Source organism: Ornithorhynchus anatinus, chromosome X2, assembly GCF_004115215.2.
Source record: "Ornithorhynchus anatinus isolate Pmale09 chromosome X2, mOrnAna1.pri.v4, whole genome shotgun sequence".
NCBI lineage: Eukaryota > Metazoa > Chordata > Mammalia > Monotremata > Ornithorhynchidae > Ornithorhynchus > Ornithorhynchus anatinus.
In genome coordinates this window covers 4,306,961-4,328,432 of record NC_041750.1, presented here as the reverse complement: position 1 = coordinate 4,328,432, position 21,472 = coordinate 4,306,961, and the positions used below count along the sequence as shown (strand labels likewise).

At 57.9% G+C, this 21,472-nt stretch overlaps 2 protein-coding genes across 2 annotated transcripts; both read right to left on the bottom strand.

Moving 5' to 3' along the window:
• Nucleotides 1-771: 771 nt before the first annotated feature.
• Nucleotides 772-9,998, bottom strand: DOK3 (docking protein 3). Its single transcript, XM_039910525.1, has 5 exons — nucleotides 9,893-9,998; nucleotides 5,362-5,655; nucleotides 3,466-3,562; nucleotides 3,100-3,272; nucleotides 772-1,966 (listed from the first exon to the last, which is right to left on the bottom strand). Exons 1-5 carry the CDS (start codon nucleotides 9,947-9,949, stop codon nucleotides 1,091-1,093), a joined length of 1,497 nt encoding a protein of 498 aa, XP_039766459.1. The 5' UTR covers nucleotides 9,950-9,998; the 3' UTR covers nucleotides 772-1,090.
• Nucleotides 9,999-11,338: 1,340 nt separating this feature from the next.
• DDX41 (DEAD-box helicase 41) lies at nucleotides 11,339-21,136 on the bottom strand. The gene is made up of 17 exons (XM_029053434.1): nucleotides 21,037-21,136; nucleotides 18,967-19,071; nucleotides 18,665-18,824; nucleotides 18,371-18,445; nucleotides 17,937-17,997; nucleotides 17,234-17,370; nucleotides 16,551-16,623; nucleotides 16,279-16,432; nucleotides 16,013-16,149; nucleotides 14,503-14,665; nucleotides 14,258-14,389; nucleotides 13,752-13,823; nucleotides 13,395-13,491; nucleotides 12,972-13,121; nucleotides 12,474-12,545; nucleotides 11,877-11,987; nucleotides 11,339-11,607 (listed from the first exon to the last, which is right to left on the bottom strand). The coding sequence occupies exons 1-17, from the start codon at nucleotides 21,061-21,063 to the stop codon at nucleotides 11,471-11,473; spliced, it is 1,863 nt and encodes a 620-aa protein (XP_028909267.1). The 5' UTR covers nucleotides 21,064-21,136; the 3' UTR covers nucleotides 11,339-11,470.
• Nucleotides 21,137-21,472: the final 336 nt, after the last annotated feature.

Below are 21,472 nucleotides of genomic sequence, written 5' to 3'. Positions count from 1 at the left end.
ACTGAGTTGGAGGTAGCACGGTGGGTCTCTGAGCAACCAGGTTTCCAGCTGGCCAGGCCGGAGGAGAGGACCAACCCAGCAGTGATGTCTACAGCATCGGCCTCCTCGCTGACCTCTCTGCCTCCTGTCTCTCCCCTCTCCAGTCCATACTTTACTCGGCTTCCCGGGTCATTTTTCTGAAAAACCGTTCAGTCCACTTCTCCCCACTCCTCAAGAACCTCCACCTTTTGCCCATTCACCCCTGCATCAAACTTCTTACCACCATGCCGATCTCCTACTACAACCCGGCCCACACACTTCACTCCTCTAACCCCAATCTACTCACTGGACCTTGATCTTGTCTCTTGCCGCCAACACACAGAAAACGCTTAATAAATATGATAGAATGAACTCCTTGCCCAAATTCTCTCTCGGGCCTACAATTCCCTCCCCTAGGTAAGATCACCGCCCTACCCCCCTTCAAAGACTTCCTAAAGTTACATCTCTTCCAAGAGGCCTTCCCCGACTACGTCCTCATTCCCCCTCTTCCCTCTCCCTTCTGGGTCATCTAGGGACTGGATTTATCCCCTTTAAGGATTTGATATTCACACCCCCTTCAGTCCTCCAGCCTTCATGTACCGGTCTGTAAATTATTTTAATCTCTGTCTCCCCCTCTAGAACATAAACTCCTTGTGGTTAGGGAAACATATCTACCAAATTTGTTCTCTTGTATTCTATCGAGTGCTTAGTCCGGTGCTCTGCACATGGTAAGCGCTCAATAAATACCACTGATTGAGTGGATGAGGGGACTTTTATTAGAAAATGTCTATACACTGTACATAGGAGCTGGCGCAGCTGGGGGCCTCAGTGGTGGACAGCAGCCTTGACTACCTACTCTGTCCGGGGGATGCCGAGCAGCAGCTGCACAGACCTTTGGTTGGGGTCCGGGGTGTGAGGAGGAAGCTGAGAAGCGAAGCACCTGGGTTCGCCGAGCCTCTGTGGCCCTTCCAGCTCTCGTTCCTCTGGAGGAACCGGCAACGAGGTATCTGTCCATCTGGGTTCCAGCTCCCTCCGCTTCCCCGCCCGCACGCGGCCCCTGCCCTCTCCCCTCTCAGGGCTTCTCGCTGGGGACGGGACCTTTCCTCAGCTTCTCCCGGCCCAGCAGGGTCACCAGCTTGGCCTTGAAGCCCGTTTGCGGCTTGGCCCGGCCCGGAGAGGCCCCCTCCTCCTCCTCCTCCTCTTCTCCCGCCGCTCCGTCCTCTCTGCCGTCGGGCCCCTCCAGCTCCAGGAGGCGCCGGTACTGGGCCTCCAGGCTGGGCTCGATGGAGGCCGGCCCGGGCCAGCCCAGGCCCAGGCTGTTGTCATAGATGGGGGAGAGGCCGCTGGAGCCGCCGTCCAGGGCCTCGCGGACCCCCGGCTCCTGCGGCCCGGCGGCCCCCCTATCCAGGCCGCACAGGTTCTCGTACAGGTGGTCCCACGCCTTGTGCGTGTCGGGCCCGAGCCCCTCCTCGCAGGCTCCGCCGGGTAAGCCCGGCCCTATGCTGGCTCCCTTGGACACGGAGGCGTAGAGCACCGGCGACGGGCTTCCAGGCAGGCCAGACTCCTCAGACACGCTCAGGGTCGGGGGCAGGCTCTGCGGCCCCCGCTCCGGGAGGACCCGGGCCCGACCCGGCCGCGGGAGGCCCCCGCAACCCTCCGCCATATCGCGCAGCTCCAGGGCCGGCTCCAGCCACGTCTCGGGCTCCACCTCGGGCAGAGACGAGGCCCGCGGGAGGGCCTGCGGACGGGGGCCGGGGGCCGGGGGCGGCCGGGAGCCCCCGCCGCCCCGGCAGCCCTCGCTGCCCCGGCCCGGCTCCGAGAGACGCTCCCGCTGACGGGCGATGGCGGCGGCCACGGATCCGCACAGCTCGGCGGCACGTGGAGAGCTGAAGGCGAAGAGCCCCTCTCCCGAGTCGCAGCGGCGGCCGGCCTCAAAGGAGAACACTCCCTGCGGAAGGGGGACAGTCACCGCTTGCTGGAGGCTGGGGTCTAGAGGCCACCTGCACAAACCACAAATCCCCTCCCACCTCTAACCAGCCTATTCCCGAGGGACACCCACTGTGGGTGGGGCCCATCTGGGGTAGGGCCAGCTCCCCATGATTATTGCATAAGCCTCCCCTCTGACCTCCCTGCCTTCAGGCTCTCCCCACTCCCATCCACGTTTCACTCTGCTGTTCGGATTTTTTTTTTTTAAAAAAAAGTTATTTGTTAAGTTCTTACTATGTGCCAGGCATTCTACTAAGCACTGGGAATCCCATCTCTCTTGCTGCGAGCCCTTGCCCATATTTTCCTCTGGGCCTGGACCTCCTTCCCTCATCCGTATTCTACAGACCATCACTCTCCCCACCTTCAACACTTAATTCAAATCACATCTCGTCCAAGAGGCCTTCCCCAACTACGCCCACATTTCTGCTGCCTGGCCTCCCCTCTGCCTCACCTACCCACTCAGATCTGTGCCCCTTAAGCCCTTGATATTCACCCCACCCCGATAACACTTCCATATATAACTCTACCCTCTGCCATTTCCCTATCTGCTATTTTAACATCTTTCTCCCTTTCTAAACTGAAAGTTCCTCGTGGGCAGGGATCAAGTCTAATACTACTGTGAGCCCCACGTGGGACAATCTGATTACCCTGTATCTGCCCCAGTGCTTAGAACAGTGCTCAGCACATAGTAAGTGCTTAACAAATACCATAATTATTATCATTACTATTGTACTCTCCCAAGCCCTTAGTAGAGAAGCAGCGTGGCTCAGTGGAAAGAGCACAGGCTTTGGAGTCAGAGGTCATGGGTTCAAATCCCGGATCGGCCACTTGTCAGCTGTGTGACTTTGGGCAAGTCACTTAACTTCTTGGTGCCTCAGTTACCTCATCTGTAAAATGGGGATTAAGACTGTGAGCCCCACATGGGACAACCTAATTCCCCTGTGTCTACCCCAGCGCTTAGAACAGTGCTCGGCACATAGTAAGCACTTAACAAATACCAACATTATTAGTTTGGTGCTCCGCACCCAGTAAGCGCAATAAATACGATCGACTGATTGATGGGGGTAGGGTCAAGGCCAGGCGGGACAGACCTACCTTGTCTTGGCCAAACTTGCGCAGGAAGTGGTAAGGCCAGACGTAGAGGGTTTGGCGGCTGGAGGGTTCGTTCAGGTGAATGCCATCCTGGGTGGTGACCAGAACGTAGTTTCCCTTTAACTGGCACCACGTGGCCGCCTCCGTCTTCTGTACCAACACCGGGAACTCCCCCACTGGGTGAGGGGACGGAAGATGTGGAGGGTACAGGATGAGAGGCCGCCCCCCCCCCAATGCCCGCACCAGCCCTTGCCTTGCCCCCTCACAGCCAGGGAAGCCGGAAAGACAGCCGAGCACCCTGAGCTGGAGGAGGGGCAGGGGTGGGGGGCACCGCCCCATCGGCCTCCTGCCCGCCACGGCTTGACTCACCTTCCTGCCAGGAGGAGTAGATGGAGTTCTCTTCCATATGGAGGTCCCCTCGGGGCAGCGGACCTGACTCCCCCAGGCCCAGGTTCTCGTTCATGCACTGGAGGCGGAGAGGAGGGTAGGGGTTGGGTGGAGGGGGGAGCGGGGCTCAGAGCTCAGGGGGACCCCAGATGCCAGCAGGGCAGCACGTAGATCATGAAAATGCCAGTCAGAAGGCCCCAGTCAATCCCTGGCTCTACCCCTGGCCTGCTGTGTGACTTTGGACAAATCACTTAAGCTTTCTGGGCCTCAGTTTCCTCATTTGTAAAATGGGGATAAAATACCTGCTCGCTCTCTCCCTCTTACACTGAGTCTCATATGGGACAGGGACTGAGTCCGATCTGATCATCTTATACCTACCCCAGCGTTTAGTACATTAATAATTTCCATGATCATTGTCGATGATTATTATTCTTATATATTTATTCTTCTTTTATATTAGTAATAAGAATAATAATACCTTAATAAGAATAATCGTACCAAGAACAATAACTGTGGCATTTGTTAAGCATCTGTTAAGCGCTCATTTGCTCTAAGCACTGGGGTGGATACAAGCATATCGGGTTGGACGCAATCCCTGCTGTCCCCTATGTGGCTCACAATCTTAATCCCCATTTTACAGATGAGGTAACTAAGGCCCAGAGAAGTGAAGTGATCCGCCCAGGGGAACACAGCGGACAAGTGGCAGAGCCGGGATTAAAACCAAGGTCCTTCTGATCCCCAGTCTCACACTCTATCCTCTAGGCCACGCTGTTTCCACAGTTATATATGAAGTATAGAGCACAGAGAATAGAGGATAATGTTATTCCATTATGCCAACCTATACAATTATTATATAATTATTAGGGATCAGAATCTTCTCCCCAGACTCAATCGAGCCGCCGTTCAAGCTCTGCTCCTGCCAATAGAATCCTATGATTGACTGTCTGACGACGACTTCTCAGCCCTGGAGAGGTCATCGAGATTGAAACAGGCACCCCCGGGCTGTATCACCCCTTCGACCAACTCTGGCCTTAGCAATCAATCAGTCAATCAATCAATCGGTTGCGTTTCTTGAGTGCTTCCTTTACACAGAACACTGTTCTAAGCAATACAACAGCATTCAATCAATCAGTGGTATTTATTGAGCGCTTGCTGGGTGCAGAGCACTGTTCTAAGTGCTTGTGAGTGTACAATATACTAGAGTTGGTAGACATTCCCTGTCCCCAGTGAGCTTACTGTCTAGAGGGTCTTATTTAAGCATTCAATTTCTCCCCTCCTTGGTCCCCTCCCTAGCCATCTCCCCCAGAAGAGCATAAGCTTCTCGTGGGCTGGGAATGTGTGACTCTGTACTTCCCAAGCGCTTAGTACAGTGCTCCACTCCACGAGGACGTGCAGTAGCTCCTGCAGCAGCATGTAAGAAGCATGGCCTAGTGGATAGAGCACATGCCTGGTAGTCAGAAGGATGCGGTTTCTCTTCCCAGCTCTGCCACTTGTCTACTGGGTGACCTTGGGCAAGTCACTTCACTTCTCTGTGCCTCAGTTCCCTCATTTGTGAATTGGGGGTCAAGAATGTGAGCCCCATATGAGACAGGGACGGTGTCCAGCCTGATTAGCTCGTATCTGATCGATTGATTAACTTGTATCTACCCCAGTGCTTAGAACAGTGCTCGGCCCCTAGTAAGCGCTTAACAAGAGACATGGTTATTACCCCAGAGCTTACAACAGTGCTTGACACATAGTAAGCGCTTAACAAATATCATCATCACCAGCAGGAGCAGCAGGGGTGACGCTATTAGGGTCCTCTCTCCCTCCCGCTCTGGCAGAAGCCCCCAGTCCCCCGCCACCCATCTGGTCCCCCCAGCCGGGCCCGGGCCTCACCGGGAAGGCCAGCTGGCAGATCTGTGCCATCCACTCCGCCCGCTGCTCGGCCGCCAGCACGTGGCTGCGCTCGGACGTGTTGAGGAGAAAGGCGGCGGCCGCCCGTGGACAGCTCTCGCCGTCGACGCTCCGCACGGACACGCAGTCGGCCAGCCGGATGACGCGCCTCTCCCCCCGCCGGCTGCTGGGCTTGTCCCCCGCGGGGCCGCCGTCCCTCATGTCCCAGCTCTCCAGCCGTGCCACGCCCGAGGGGCCGCCGGGGTACAGGAGCGCCCACACCTTCCGCCAACACTTCTGGGGAGGGGGACAGGGGGCACGTGAGAGATTTTTACCCCCCTCCTCCTCTCTGCTCCCACCCATGCTCCACCCCTTCCCTGGGGTCACCAGGCAGGGTCACCCCGGGACCCAGCCCCTCTCCCCAAATTCAAAGGAACTTTTCAGCGGGGTCTCAAGGATGAGGATGCTAATGGGGGACTCCCATCAGGGATGAACGACTGAGCCTCGGTCCTGATACCTAGTATAGAGGCGTTGTGGGTAGTCCCTCTCCCTCCTGCCTGTCGCAGGCCTGTTGGGGCCTGGGATACCACCAGCGAGTAGGCGGGCAGGGGTGTGGAGCAGAGCGCAGTACCTGAGCAGACTAGCAGCCAGTTCTCCCCATTGCCAGGGCAGGGACAGCAGGGACCGAGTTAGGCCCATCACTGTGGGTAGCCTATGGCCATCGCCACCCTGCCAGCTGCTTGGCAGAAGCCGGGCCAGGAACCAGTCCAAGGGGGGCGGTCGGCCTGACCCTGCGGGGTCCCAAGGAGCCTCTTGTTTGTGCTTCCCGCCCCCACCCTGGGCCTCTTTGGCAAAGCTGGGGACTTCTCCTGTTATGGACTACCTCTCCTTGGCCCTCAACAACCCGGAATGGACAGCTGGGGCCATTCCATTCCTGCTGCCCCCGGGGGCGGGAGGGTGGGAGGGGGAAACTAAGATAATTACCCCCACACACACATACACAGCTAGGAGCATTACATACACACACACACACCTAGACCCATTACCTACCTACGGGCACAGAGGAGCATTAAGCATACACATTCACACACTGCACACAGATCTAGAATCATTACAGGCATACCCACACAGGCATACCCCCCCCCACACACACAGAGCTAGGACCATTACATACCCAAACATACAGTTAGGACCATTATATACCCACACAGGCGGTTAGGACCATTACATAATATGCACATGCAACGGTTAGGACCATTACATAAACACACTCGCACGGAGGTAGGATCATTCCATACCCCCTCCCCGAGACATACAGAGTTACGGTGACACAAAGACACACAAACAGCGGTAGGTCCAATACACAATAGGCCCACAATACACAACACCTGCCACTTCTCCAGAGGCGCCACCTAGTGGTCGATCCCGCCCACTCCAGGAGCCACGACCCGCCCCCCTCCCCGTGGACCCTTCCCTCCTTCAGCCTGGGCAAATCACTTCACTTCTCTGGGCCTCAGTTACCCCATCTGTACCACGGGGATTAAAGCTGTGAGCCCCACGTGGGACAATCTGACTACCTTGTATCTCCTCCAGTGTTTAGAACAGCGCTAGGCACATAGTAAGCGCTTAACGAATACCATCATCATTCATTCAATAGTATTTATTGAGCGCTTACTATGTGCATATTATTTTTATGATTACACCAATCAGTGACACGACTGCGTCTCCCCATCACAGTGTCCCCAAGAGGCTCTTCTGCTGCCCCCTCCCCACCCCAGTAAAGTTTCTAACCCTCTTCTACCCCATCACTTGAAGCCCACGTCCCCCACCCCTCTCTCACCTGCTCCAGCGACCGATATGATGAGGATGTTGGTATTTGTTAAGCGCTTACTATGTGTAAAGCACTATTCTAAGCGCTGGGGTAGATACAAGGTCACCAGGTTGCCCCACGTGGGCCTCATAGTTTTAATCCCTGTTTTACAGATGAGGAAGCTGAGGCACAGAGAAGTAAGGTGATTTGCCCAAAGCCACACAGCTGGCAAGCGGCAAAGCCGGGATTAGAACCCATGACCTCTGACTCCTAAGCCCGGGCTTTTTCCACTGAGCCACGCTTCTTCTCTCGATATGAGTATGACTACCTCCCACTCTTTCCTCTGCTTTCTGGATGGATTTACGGATGGCTCTCTCCCTTCCCACCTTCTGGATCCATCCCTTCCTCTGCATTCACTCATTCAGTTGTATTTATTGAGCGCTTACTGAGTGCAGAGCACTGTACTAAGCACTCGGGAGAGTACAATACAATAAACAGACACATTCCCTGCCCACAGCGAGTTTACAGTCTAGAGTGGGGGAGATGGACATGAATAGAAAGAAATAAATGAGAGATATGGACATAAGTCCTGTGGGGCTGGGAGGGGGGGAAGAACAAAGGGAGCAAGTCAGGGTGACGCAGAAGGGAGTAAGAGAAAAGGAGTGGACTTAGTCTGGGAAGGTCTCTTGGAGATGTACCTTCAATAAGGCTTTGAAGGCAGGGAGCGTAATACAATTATCCTTTTCCTAAAATGCCATTTGGAACCCATCACTCGGCTTCTCAAAAAGCCCCAGTGGCTATCCCATCTCTCCATGTCAATAATGATAATTATTGTTAAGTGCTAACCCAAACTCCTAACCATCAATTTCCAGGCTCTAACTGGCCTTTCCCTGTTAACTCTTCCCTCATCTCTCCCCAGCTCATTTTGGTGTTTCCCAAGCTGATTTCTAGCTGGCTGTGGCTCATACATCTCCCACCTCCACCCCCACGGCTCATACCTTTCCCCTGGGTGGGATTCCCTCCCCACTCAAAATCCATCAAACCCCCCACCCTTCCCACCTACTCCTTAGACCGCATTATCCAATTCCTTCCCACCTCCCACCTGCCACTCTTAAGCACCTAGGTGTATATCTGTTAATTAACTCATTCTCGCTCACTTTGGCCTTTTACTGGATTCCCTTACAGTTTGACTCTTATTCCTCTTGTATAAACACAGCCTGAACCTGCCTGTCTCCTTCACTCAACTGTAAGCTCCTTAAGGGCAGGGACTCCTAGACCTTAAATTCCCTCCGGACTGTAAACTCATTATGGTGTGGGAATGTACCTGTTCTATTTTACTCTCCCAAGAGCTTAGTACAGTGTTCTGCACACTGTAAGCATTCAATAAACACACTTGACTCGTGCCCCCGGCTTTTGCCAGGTGCTCCCAGGAGCCTGGTACAGTGCTCTGGACACTCCGACAGCTCATTAACTTCTGATGACCCACCTCTGCTGAGCCCCTCTGGGACACTGGGGGTTGGGGGCCTCAGCAGTGAACTGAATAAGGGGTAAGTGTAGCTTCTTCAGGGCCACAAGCTTCCTCCTCTGTCCTCTCCAGGCTCAATTGACGCCTAGACCGAGAAAAGATCCTTTTGGTGCAAGCTCCAGGTGGAGAACCTGGCACTGCTATGCCCAGGATAGTGGGGTTCACCAGGCCCGACCTTCCCCCTAGCACTGGGGCCCTGGGGGTTCACACACACTGTTGGGGACCCAGAGGGGAGGGACGGGGTAGTGGAACCGGAGTGGGAACCAAGAAGACGGCTCCCTCCCCAAGATCTCCTGCTTGGACTCCTCCTCTGGGGCAAGTTGGGCTATCCCGAGCAGGGGGTGGGGGGAGGACAAGAGGACTCAGGAGGAAACTTATGCAAATGGACCCCAGCAGAGGAAACAGCAACCGTTACTGCAGCTGTTCGGCCTGGCAGAGGAATGGGCCCTGTGACCTGTGTGTGTGTGGTGTGTGAGAGAGAGGAGAGAGACAGAGAGATGGGGGATGTGGGAGAGAGGAAAGGAAGGGGAAGAACTAGGAGATAGATTAAGAGAGAGAGACATCATGTGAGGGGTGGGAGAGGCGAGGGGAAGGCTCGCCTCCAGCAACCCCAGCTCAGGCCAAACCACATCCTGGCTCCTCTCCTCTCCCCTGACTGGATTCAGGAGCCCTTGGGGGCAAACAGCCAAGCCCATGGACATGGGAACCTTAGCCGCCTGCGTGTGGGTGTACCTACGCATCCGTGCAATTTACGTGATCCGCACTGGGGCCGGGGAGGGAAGAGAGGGTGTGTGTCGAGAAGCAGGGTCAGTGAGCAGTCCATGTCATTTGGACTGGTCTTGGAGGTCAACTTCTGCCCACTACTCCCTGGGCCCCCAGCCTAGTCCACCTCCAAGCACTCATAGGCCTTTGCTGGCGGAAAAGCTGCCTCGTTTGCCCGCCTCAGGATGGCAGTGCCCCAGCCCGATTCCCGGCTCTCGCCCAGGCTGCAAGTTGCCCACCTGGGGCTGCGTTATGGCCGGCTGGGGGGATATCGGTGGGGGGACCCGAGCAAGCCCCCACCCCCTGACCCCTTCCCCATCACTCCTGAGGCGACCCAGGCTCCGTGCAGTACAGGGGCGACCTTTTGGGAAGCCCGGGCAGGGGACCCGTTGCCGGAGAGGTTCCCGGGACGGCTGTGCCCCTGCCGGCTCTGTTACCTTGCCGAATTTCACGTGCTGCTGGTACAGGATCCCGTCCCGCAGCGGCGTCTCCATTGCCGGGCTGGGACTGGGGCCGGGACTGGGGTCGAGACTCAGTGGCGCTGGTGGCCGCCGATGGTGAGTGGGAGCCCGGAGGGGAAATCACACTTCCTTTCTTGGCTACTTCCCCTGGGCTGAGCCCAGAGCGGGCGGGGGGCGGGAGGGGGGGAGCCGGGACGGCTCCGGGGGTGGTGACGGTGGTGGGAGATTGGCCGGTTGAGAGGGGGGCACCTCTAGGACCACAGGCCACCGCGGGGGAGGTGAGGGCCCCCTGACCCCCAGGTGGCCCCCAGAGACGGGATCAGCTGTCTCTGAGCCAGTGGCCCACGAGGCTGTGCCAACTCAGCGGTTCCACGCCCCTCTCCCCACCTCTCCCACACCGTCCTCCAAGGGCAGGACCGAGGTTTGCCCCCCTCCCCCCCACGCCAACCAGGCTCCCCCAAACCCGGGCTGAGAAGGGGTCCAGGAGTGACCCCACCCAGACATGGGGGCCCTCCTGGGAACCATGGCCTTCTGATGTTACTCCCACCCCATGGTGCCGCTTCCCCTCTCCCCCTAGGCCTGCCCCTCCCTCATGTAGCCCTGGGGACCCCGCCTCCGGCTCAGGGCCAAAGATGGAGTGCGGGGAGGGGGACGGTCCTTTGGTCTTGGGGCTCCTGCTTCCATCTCAAACTGACCCTGACGAGGGCGTGGGGGGAAGGAGAACGGGAAATACTTTGTGGCGGCGGGGGGAAGGAATAGGGCAACAGCAGAGGAGAAGACTGGCGATTTCAACACGCTTCAGGGACCGGAAAAACGCCACTTACTACCCAAAGCCCTGGCTTTCCTTCCCCCCACCCCCCTGCTGCTCCAAATGGACCAGGGTGTGTGGGGGGGTGACAGGGATGGGGGGCCTGGGTCCATCGGTCATCCCTGGGAATTGGGGTGGGGGAGGTCGAGGACCATGTGTCAGGGTGTGGAGGGGAGGGCGACCACTGGGCAGGAGTGAGAGGAAAGAGATAAGTAGCCTGGGGGGCCCAGCCTGACGATTCAGGAAGCCAGAGCCAGGCACTCGCTGCCAGGGCCAGCTGCAGTCAGTGAGGTAAGGAACAGGGGGTGCCTGGAGGGGGGTTCCTGTGTCGGGGGTAAGTCCAGGGGCTTGGAGGCCAGGGCGTGAAGGGTAGGAGCGGGAAGGGGGCGAGGGGCACTTTCACAACGACAGCTCTGAGTGGTGCCCATTGTCAACACGACGGTGACTCGGGCTCTTGCGCCAGGCAGCAGTGCTGGCGACAAGTTTCCGGGGACACCGCAAGTGACAGGACACTGGCCCAATGCCCCCTTCCAGCCTCTAGGTCACCCCTCACATGACACCCCACCCCCACCATCCCCGGTCCCTCCCTCAAATGCAAGCCAGAGAACAGTCAGTGCCAGCCACTCCTCCTCTTTAATGGACAGGGAGGGGGCTGGGGTGGGCAGGAACAAGCGGAGTTCTCGGCTGTGGCATGGGCACCGGCCCGGGGCGGGGTCCCCGAGGCCTCGGCGCCAGCTCTCGGGGGCTCAGAAGTCCATGGAGCTGTGGGCCAAGTAGTCCTTGCGGCCAATATTGCTGACCTGCTTGGTCTGCATGGCCTCCAGCTTGGGGCAGTCGGTGATGCGGTGGCCCAGGCCTCCGCAGAAGGCACAGCCTCGCTCTCCTACAGGAATGAGAGACAGAGAGACAGAGAGTGTGTGTGTATAGCCAGGGATCCCTCCCGGCCCAGCCCCAGCCCTGCTCTGGCCATCCCCAGAGCCCTGTGGAAGTGAGCCCGTTGTGGGCAGCGATTGTCTCTATTGCGTTGCTTAATTGTACTTCCCAAGCATTTAGTCCAGTGCTCTGCACACAGTAAATACGACTGAATGCATGACATGCCACCCGTCAGCCCCCCGACACCGGTGGCGCGGAAAGGGTGGGGGTCCCCCTGACCTCCGATGTCCAGCATGGACTCGTCGCCACAGTGCAGCACCTGGAGGACGGGGGGTACCTTCTGCTTGGCCTCCAGCAGGAGAGCTTTCAGGTCCATTAGCACCGACTCATCTGGGGGGACGGGGTGGGGCGGAAGGGTAACAAATGAGGGAGGGGAAGGGGTCAGCAGAACACCACTAGCGGGATCAAAGACCAGCCCGCCTCGCCCCCCTAGAGCCGGGCAGAGGGCGCAGAGGCCCCGGGTGTCCCGGGGGAGAGGCAGCAATAGGGTCTGGGAGGCAGGCGACCTGGCTTCTGGTCCCAGCTCTGCCCCCGGCCTGCTGGGAGACTGCCAGGAGGTCCCACCGTCTCTCTGGGCCTCGGTTTCCCCACCTGTGAAACGGGGATGAGATACCCGCTCTCCCTTGCTCCATCAGGGTGAGGTCGGAGTGTTTCGGAACAATAGAAATGACATCCCGGGGCAGGAGTCACGGCTAAGGTGGGGCGGCGACAGGCCCTCTCAGGGGGTCACTGCCTCAGCACTGCTGCACCCCTGGGGACAAGGGACTCCCGGTGCCCACAGCTCCCGCCCGCCCCCCGCCCGCACTCAGGGCTCACCGCAGGCCTTGTTGATGAAGGTGGTGGCGATGCCGGTGTTCCCCGAGCGCCCGGTACGGCCGATCCGGTGAACTGGGAGGGAGAAGGGGAGAGCGTGCGGCTGGAGACAGAGGGCAGGAGAGGAGGGAGGAGAGTAGAGAGAAGAGGAGAGGAGAGGAGGGAGAGATGCGGGCACACACGGCCAGGGAAGAGGAGAGTAATCTCCTTGTGGCCAGGCATCGCGTCTTCTCCGAGTACTCAGTACAGTGCCTGCACCCAGTGGGCGCTCAGTAAATGTTACAGCCAGATTAATGCTCTGCACCTAGTAGTTGCTCAGTAAATACCACTGATCACATGCTCTGTACCCATTAAGCATGCAGGAAATCCTACTAAGAAAAGAGGGAGCAGGTAGAATCCGAGGACCAAGAGACCTCGTTACTGCTCTTTAGCTCAAGGTCCCAGTTTTAAAAGGGGGAACCCCATATGAGCTCAGCAACCAGGCGGGTGGGACCCCCCTACCATAGTTCTCGATCTCCTCGGGCATGTCGTAGTTGATGACGTGCTGGATGGCTGGGAAGTCCAGGCCTTTGGATGCCACGTCAGTGGCCACCAGCACGTCCTTCTTGCCATCCCGGAACGCCTCGATGGCCTTGGTGCGCTCCTCCTGGTCTGAAAGGAGAAGGCCCGTCGGTCTGGAGACGTGACGGACTCGAAGATCCACCCCGACTCAGCCCCCTCCCCGGCCCCCACCTCACCCTCTCCCAGGAGCACCAGAGGATAGGGCTTCCTGGCCCCTTGCCCGTCACGGATTGTGGGGTGGTAGTGGGGTGCCCGGCCCCTTTCCTGGGGGGCCAACTCTCCCCTTCTCTCCCTGCCAAGCCCCCGGTCTCCCTGCTCTCTCCTGGGGGAGAATCAGCCTCTCCCCTGGCCCAACCCCCTGACCTTTGCCCCCATGGATGGCCACAGCCTCCACTCCCTTGAGCAGCAGGTACTCGTGGATGGCGTCCACATCGGCCTTCTTCTCCGCAAAGATCAGCACCTGACGGAGTCCGAGGGAGGCGGGCGTCGGGCTCTGGGCTTCTTCCCTGGGCGGAGCCCGGGCCCTCTGTCCCAGGATCCTGCAGCCCCACATCCCAGGGTCGGGGGGGGGGGAGGGTACAGAGGGCGAAACAGCTGCCAGAAGAGTGCCTCTGCCCACATGGACCTTGGAATTCCCCTTCCCATCACGGGGCCCCCGGGGACGGCTGCTCAGAGAGCGTGCCGGACCCCCCACCGGGGGCGGCCACGGCCGGAACTCACAGGCGGGGGTGTCTTCTGTAGGCACTCCAGCAGGTACACCATCTTGGCCTCCTCCTTCACATACTCCACTTCCTGTACCCCACCCCCACCAGACAGAGGTCAGGAAAACCAGGAAAGGGGGTCAGCCTCTATCCCCTCGCCTAAGGAGTCTCCCCCCTCTAGACTGTAAGCTCACTGTGGGCAGGAAATGTGTGTGTTTATTGTTGCACTGTATCATCCCAAGCGCTTAGTACAGTGCTCTACACACAGAAAGTGCTCAATAAATACGACTGAATGAACTAATTTAAAAAGGAGCCTGAGTCCCCAGCCTCTCGCCCATTCAGGGCACCAGAGGCCCACCATGTTGTGGCGGGGCGGGGCAGTGGAGGGCAGTGATTTCCTTCTTGCCTTTAAGGGTTCCAGATAGACACCAGGGGGGTTGGGAGGGAGGAGAAGGACCCAACTGGGATGGGGGAGGGGGCTGCAGTGGCTCGGGGCCCGCCAGGGCACAGCTCCCTTTCCCGCACCTGGATGACATCCAAGCTGGCGGCCCCTGCCCGGCCCACGTTGATGGTGACGGGTTTCACCAGGGCGCTCTTGGCGAAGTTCTGGATCTTCTTGGGCATCGTGGCACTGAACAGGAGGGTCTGTCGCTGGCCCTGGGGTGGACAGCAGGGTCAGGCTGGCTGACGGGGGGGGCGGGGGGCGGCGACGGCGACTGGCAGCCCCCTCCCCCTGCCCGGTCCCTGCCCCCCTGCAGGAGCGGGCGCACCTTGAAGTAGGAGAAGATGGTACGGATGTCGCCCTCGAACCCCATGTCGATCATCCGGTCGGCTTCGTCCAGAGCCAGGTAGCGGCAGATGTCCAGGCTGACCATCTTCTTCTGCAGCAGGTCCATGAGCCGGCCCGGGGTGGCCACCATCATGTGCACGCCGCTGCGGAGATGGGCCGGGGTCAGCGCTGCCCGGTGGGGCGCGGGCCTCCTCCGTCGCCGTGACAACTGAGGCCGAGGTGGTGGCGGGAGGAGGAGGGCCACCTGGGGGAAACCGGACCCCCCGCAGACCCTGACTGCTGCTGCTTCCCTCGGGGTCAGTTCTGGTAGTTCCTGGCTTCCAGACACCTGGGCGGGGCCCCATGTGGAATCAGTGGAATCAGTGGTATTTATTGAGTGCTTACTGGGTGCAGAGCACTGTACTAAGCACTTGGGAGAGGACAATAATAACTGTATTTGTTAAGCGCGCAATATATGCGAAGCACTGTTTTAAGCACTGGGATAAGATACAAGGTGATCAGGTCGGACACAGTCCACGTCCCACATGGGGCTCACAGTCTCCATCCCCATTTTTACAGGTGATGGAACTGAGGCACGGAAGTATAGCAACTTGCCCAGGGTCACCCAGCTGACAAGCGGCAGAGCCGGAATTAGAATTCAGGTTCTTCTGATGCCCCGGGCTCTTGCTCTATCCACTAGACCACGCTGCTTCTCCACTATAACAGACTTGGTAGATGTGTTGCCTGCCCACAGTGTGTTTACGGCCACCCCCAGGATCCCAGGGGAGTGTTCTCCGTTAGTTTCTTGAAGGCAGGGATCATGTCTAAGATCTCAATTCCATATTGATGGCATTTCTTGTGCAAACTCTCTGCTAATCACACGGCTAAACCCTGGGGACATGGTCCCTGCCCCACATGGGGCTCAGGTTCTCTCATGGAGGGAGAACAGGGCTTTGATTCCTATTGAACAGATAAGGAAACTGAGGCCCTGCCAGGTTAAGGTCAACTAGGGGGCCTAAAGCAGAGCCAAGAGTAGAATCCACTGCCTCTAAATCCCGTGCTCTTTCTGCTGAGCTGAACCCAAGCTCTTAGGGCACTGCCTGGCACACGGAAGGCGCTCCGTCCCATGGGCATCGGCTCCCCCGACTTCCAGGGTCCCAACTCTCAAGGCCTCCCAGTCTGCCCGGGAAGGGTTTCCCGAGAAGCAGCATGCCCTAGTGCTTAGAGCCCTGGGCCTGGGAGTCAGAAAGACCTGGGTTCTAATCCCATCAATGGCACTTGTCTGCTGTGGGTTTTTGGGTAAATCGCTTCACTTCCCTGTGCCTCCATTCCCTCATCTGTAAAACGGGGATTAAGAATGTGACCCCGTTGGGGCCCAGACTGTGTCCGACCTGATCGCCTTGTATCTACCCCAGAGCCTGGCACACAGTAAGCGCTTAACGGATCCCACGAAAAAAAAATAAAAGAGGGTGGCCCAGTGCCCGTTCAGTGCCCGTGGTGAGGCCGCTTACTGCCGGATGGTCTCCATCTGCTCCTTGACCGACATCCCCCCGATACAGAGGGCACATCGCAGGGGCGGGGAGTTCTCCTCCTGCAGCAGGCGGCAGTAGTACTCCAGGATGCCATGGGTCTGGCGTGCCAGCTCCCGCTGTGGGAGACAGAATGCCCCACGTGTCTGCCCCACCCCGAGCGGGGCCGGAACCGCCCCCAATCCCACGTCCCTGCCACCCCCTCCCCCGGCAGACGCCCCCCGACCCGGGACCCCGCCGTCCCTCACCGAGGGGCAGATGATGAGTCCGTAGGGCCCCTCCCGCTTGGAGAACGGCAGCCTCTTCTCCTGCTCCAGGCAGAACATGATGACGGGCAGGGTGAACACCAGCGTCTTGCCGGAGCCGGTGAAGGCGATGCCGATCATGTCCCGGCCGGAGAGGCTGACCACACGGACGGACGGAAAGACAGACGCCCGCTCGGTGAGCCCCGGGGGGAGACCGGGCGCCTGCGGACGAGGCCTCACCCTCCCGCCCCCGTCTCGCTCCTCCCTTCACTCACATGGTGGGGATGCCTTGGATCTGGATTGGGGTGGGGTGATGGATGCCCTTCTTCTTCAGGCCTCTCAGGACAGCTGTGGATGGGACAGCAAGAATTGGCGGGGGTCGCCCAACTGATGGAATTAATTGTGAGCTGACGAAGCGCTTGGGAGAGTACGATAGTGTTAGTTAGAGAAGCGGCGTGGCCTAGTAGATGGGGCATGGATCCGAGAATCAGACGGAGCTGGGTTCTAATCCCGGCTTCGCCACTTCTTTACGGTGGGACCTTGGGCAAGTCACTTCACTTCTCTGGGCCTCATTTACCCCATCTGTAAAATGGGGATTAAGACGGTGAGCCCCATGTGAGGCAGGGACTGTGTCCAATCTGATTAGCTTGTAACTACCCCAGCACTATAGCAGTGTAAGGCTTAACAAATACCATCATTATTATGACTTATGAGAGGGACAATCCCTACACTCAAGGAGCTTGGAGTCTAGCTCCCCCAAGTTGCCTCAGCAGCAAGTGGTCAGGACCCCAGCCTTGAAGATCTGCCTACCCCTCTGATCTGAAGGGGAACACAGAGTTAAATGGGGGCGTGGGGGAGGGACTGGACATCCACCTGCCACCTGAGACTGACATCACCGTTCTAAGCGCCCCCCATGCCCCCACTCCACTGCCCGAGCGAGGCAGTTTGGGAGACTCACCTGCGGGAAACTTCATCTCCCGGAAGCTCTTGATGGGCGGTGGGATACCCTCCCCCTCCACCAGGATGTGGTACTTCTTGCGCACCCGGTCGTGGCGGGCTTCGGACATGCTCAGGACGGAGCGAGGGGGTTTCCAGCTGCGGACATCGGCCAGGGTCAGGGCGGAAGGACCACCCCCAGGGACCACTGTTTCTTCCTGACCCCACCAGGGGAGAGTCATTCCCCTCAGAAACGAGCCAGTTTCCCAGAGACGGCAGACCAGACAGCCAGGTATATTTCCAAAGTCCTCCACAGTCCGTTCTTTAAATGGGAGGCAGCGGGGCCGAGGGGAAAGAGGCCAGGCCTGGGAATCACTGGACCTGTATTCTAAGCCTGACCCCGCCACTCCACTTGCCTGCTGGGTGACCTTGAGCAAGGCACTTAGTCTCTTTGAACCTCAGTTTCCTCATTTGTAAAATGGGGATAAGAATCCCCATCTCTCCCTACTTTGCAGAGGTATTGGGAGATAAGGGAGTTAAAAGTGTGTTGGGATAACTAAGAGTCCTCTACAAATTCAAGGTGCAAACAGATCCGAGGATCTGACAAGCTGGCAGGGCATCCCAGCTCTTCCTTTCCTGAAACGTCGATTCCCCCACCCCAACCGGGTCCCCGCTCCCTGGGGATTGGGGGGGATGAGGGGGACGGCACCTCCCACGGGCAATACCTGGTTTTGATGGGGTCATCATAAGTGATTCCCTTTGCCATTTCCTTGACGGACATCAGCGCTGACAGGACAGAGGGATCAGGATCAACATCCACTCGGCTTGACACCCGGCTTCTCCCAGGCTTGGGGAGAAGGGTGAGGGGTGGCAAGGTGGCCATCTGGCCAGCTGCCTCTGACCCCAGGGAGCCAGAGGAGCTGGTTTGGTGGTAATGGGATTTATTGAGTGCGCTGCACTAACCATTTGGATGACAGGTCAGTAGCACAAGGCACGTTTTCAGCCTGCAAGATGCTCATGCTCTACCAGGAAGAGAGATGTCCATCTCAACCCCTTCTCTAGGTTCCCGTCCCTCCACCCCCACAGGGCCCCAGTACCAAAGACCCTCTCCCACCCCAAGCCCCCAGGCATCACTCTCGCTGCTTCCGGTAGCCCTCACCTCGCCCTTCGGCCACACTCTCCAGAATCTTCTCTTCCTCCTTAAGCTGTTTCTCCTTTGCAGACTCCTTCCGAGCTGGGGAAAGAAACCCGGGCATTCCGAGGAGGGGTAAACCCTCCCCCCTGGGGCTTTGCTGCCCAGCCCTGCCCACCCCAAGGGGCATATGCTGGATCACCAGGAGGCCGGGGGCGGTGGGCTCCAGCTCCCCCCACCTGCCTCTGAGCTACATGCCTGGAGAGCCCCCACCCGATCATCCCACTTGGAGGGTCCAGCTGGGTCCGAGCTGCCCACTACCTTCCGCCTTCTCCTTCAGGTGCTGGTGCTGGTCCAGGAGGCTCACGTTGGACTGGGGGCCCAGCGGGATGTCATCCTCATCCCCTCGGTGCTCGCTGCCGCTGTCTTTCTGCTCCTCCTCGGCCGTCCCTTTCCGACGCATCTGCAGCAGCTTCTGCAGCTGGAGGGGTCGGGAGGTCAGCGCTGACCCTCTTGGGTTCGTGGTGGTACCCACAACACTATCTTCCGCTTCTGGGGTCGGGGCCTTCCGGCGCTCCTACTCTCCCCTCCCAGCCTGGCCGGATCCCTGGTAGATGAGTTACCATTTGCTGCTTCCTCTGCTTGACCGGGACATAGGGGACGTAGTCTTCATCCTCAGACGGGTCCCCCGATGGCTGCCGCTGGACATCCTCCTCCTCGCGGAGCCTCTGTGGGGACAAAGTGTTCAGGAGGGAGTTGGGAGGCAGGGGTGGAGCAGGTCCCAGCTCTCGACCCCACAGAGACCTCAGGCCGGCCAGGATCGGGACCCAGTTATTATCCCAGTTCCACTGCCGTGGGATCTTGGGCAAGTTACTTCACTTCTCTGTGCCTCAGCTTCCTCTCTCTCCTCCCACTCCACCCCAGTTCACACTCATCATTCCTCTCAAGCCAGCCTACTCACTGTGCCTCCTTCTCATCTCTTCCACCCTTCATTAACCTCTTGTTCCCACCCTCCCTCCTAACTGGAACCCTCTCCTCCCTTCACATTCGACAGACCCCCTCCTCAAGGTCCTTCTGAAATCACATTTCCTCCAGGAGGCCTTCCCTGATTTAGAAACTCAACTGCAAAATGAGGGTTCAATACTGGTTCTCCCTCTCTCCCCCCGTTCAAAACCTTATTGAAGGCACACCTCCTCCAAGAGGCTTTCCCTAAACCTTCTTTTCCATTTCTCCCACTCCCTTCTGCATCACCCTGACTTGCTCTCTTTATTCATCCCCCCTCCCAGCCCCATACCACTTATGTCTCCATCTGTAATTTTATTTATTTTAATTAATGTCTGTCTCCCCCCTCTAGACTGTAAGCTCGTGTGGGCAGGGAACGTGCCTGTTTTACTCTCCCAAACACTTAGTACAGTGCTCTGCACACAGTAAGCACTCAATAATTATCTGATTGGGTCCCTCTCTTTGACTGGGAGCCTCATGTGGGACAAGGAATGTATCCTCCCTGATTTGCTTGTACCTGCCTTAACACTTAAAACGGTGCTTGGCACCTAGTATGCGCTTAACAACTAGCATTAAAACAAAAAACAACCCCCAAAAAACAAAACCCGTGGCCCGGGATGTGCGGGATGAGTCTAAAGGAAAAGCTCAGGAAGGGAGCCCTGGTCCGGGCATCGAGAAAGCTCGTTATGGGCAGGGAATGTGTTTACTGTTAATTAATCAGTGGTATTTATTTTCACTCATTCAATCGTAATTATTGAGGGCTTACTGCGTGCACAGCATTGTACTAACCGCTTGGAAAGTACAGTTCAGCAACAGATAGAGACAATCCCTACCCAGCAACGGGCTCACAGTCTAGAAAGGGGGAGACAGGCAACAAAACAAGTAGGCATCAATAGCATCAACGTAGATAAATAGAATCAGAGATATATACACATCATTAATAAAATAAATAGAATAATACGTACAAATAGGCACAAGTGCTGTGGGGCAGGGAAGGGGACAGAGCACAAGAAGGGAATCGGGACGACGGGGAGGGAGGGAGGAGCAGAGGAAAAGGGGGCCTCGGAGAAGCAGCGTTGCTCAGTGGAAAGAGCCCGGGCTTGGTGGTCAGAGGTCATGGGTTCTAATCCCGACTTCGCCGCTTGTCAGCTGGGTGACTTTGGGCAAGTCACTTCACTTCTCTGGGCCTCAGTTTCCTTCTCTGTAAAATGGGGATTAAGATTGGGAGTCTCATGTGGGACAACCTGATGACCCTGTATCTCCCCCAACGCTTAGAACAGTGCTCGGCACATAGTAAGCGCTTAACAAATACCAACATAATTATTATTATTACAATGAGGATGAAGCCTGTGAGCCCCACGGGGGGGACAACCTGATGACTTTGTATCCCCCAGCGCTTAGAACAGTGCTTTGCACCTAGTAAACGCTTAACAAATGCCAACGTTTTTTTTTCTTATTTTGTTTTCCCCCAAGCGCTCAGCACAGTGCTCTGCACACCCTGAGCGCTCAACAAAATAGGACTGGCCGCCTCCAGGCGCTGATGGGGAACCTGTCTGCTAATTCCGTGGCATTGTACCCTCCCGAGCGCTTAGCACAGTGCTCTGCGCCCAGGAAGCGGCCGACTACAGCTGGGAAGGGGGATGGAGGGGGATGGAGGGGGATGGAGGGGGATGGAGGGGGGGGGGTCCCACCTTCCGATCGGGTTCCGAGTCGTCCATGTCCTGACGCCCCTGGTCACGTGGTACGATCTTACCCAATCAGAACCCGAGCCGCTTCCAGGGGGGCGGAGCCTCGTCTCCCAGCAACTTCTCAACGCTCCCCCCTCTCCCCCCCCCCCACGGATGGCGCCGACGGACAAACTTCCCCTTCGCGAGGCGGGTCAGTCACGTGGTGGGGAGGTGCCGGGCGGGCTGAAGGCGCATGCGCGGAGGCGACTGGGTGGCCTGGCTGGACAGCGCCCCCTGGAGGCCCCTCTCCAAGCGAGGAGACGGGCGGGGCGAAAGGAGAGGGGAGAGAATATGGGATAAAAGAGGGGGAATAATAATAATAACGTTGGTATTTGTTAAGCGCTTACTCTGTGCAGAGCGCCGTTCTAAGCGCTGGGGGAGATACAGGGTCATCAGGCTG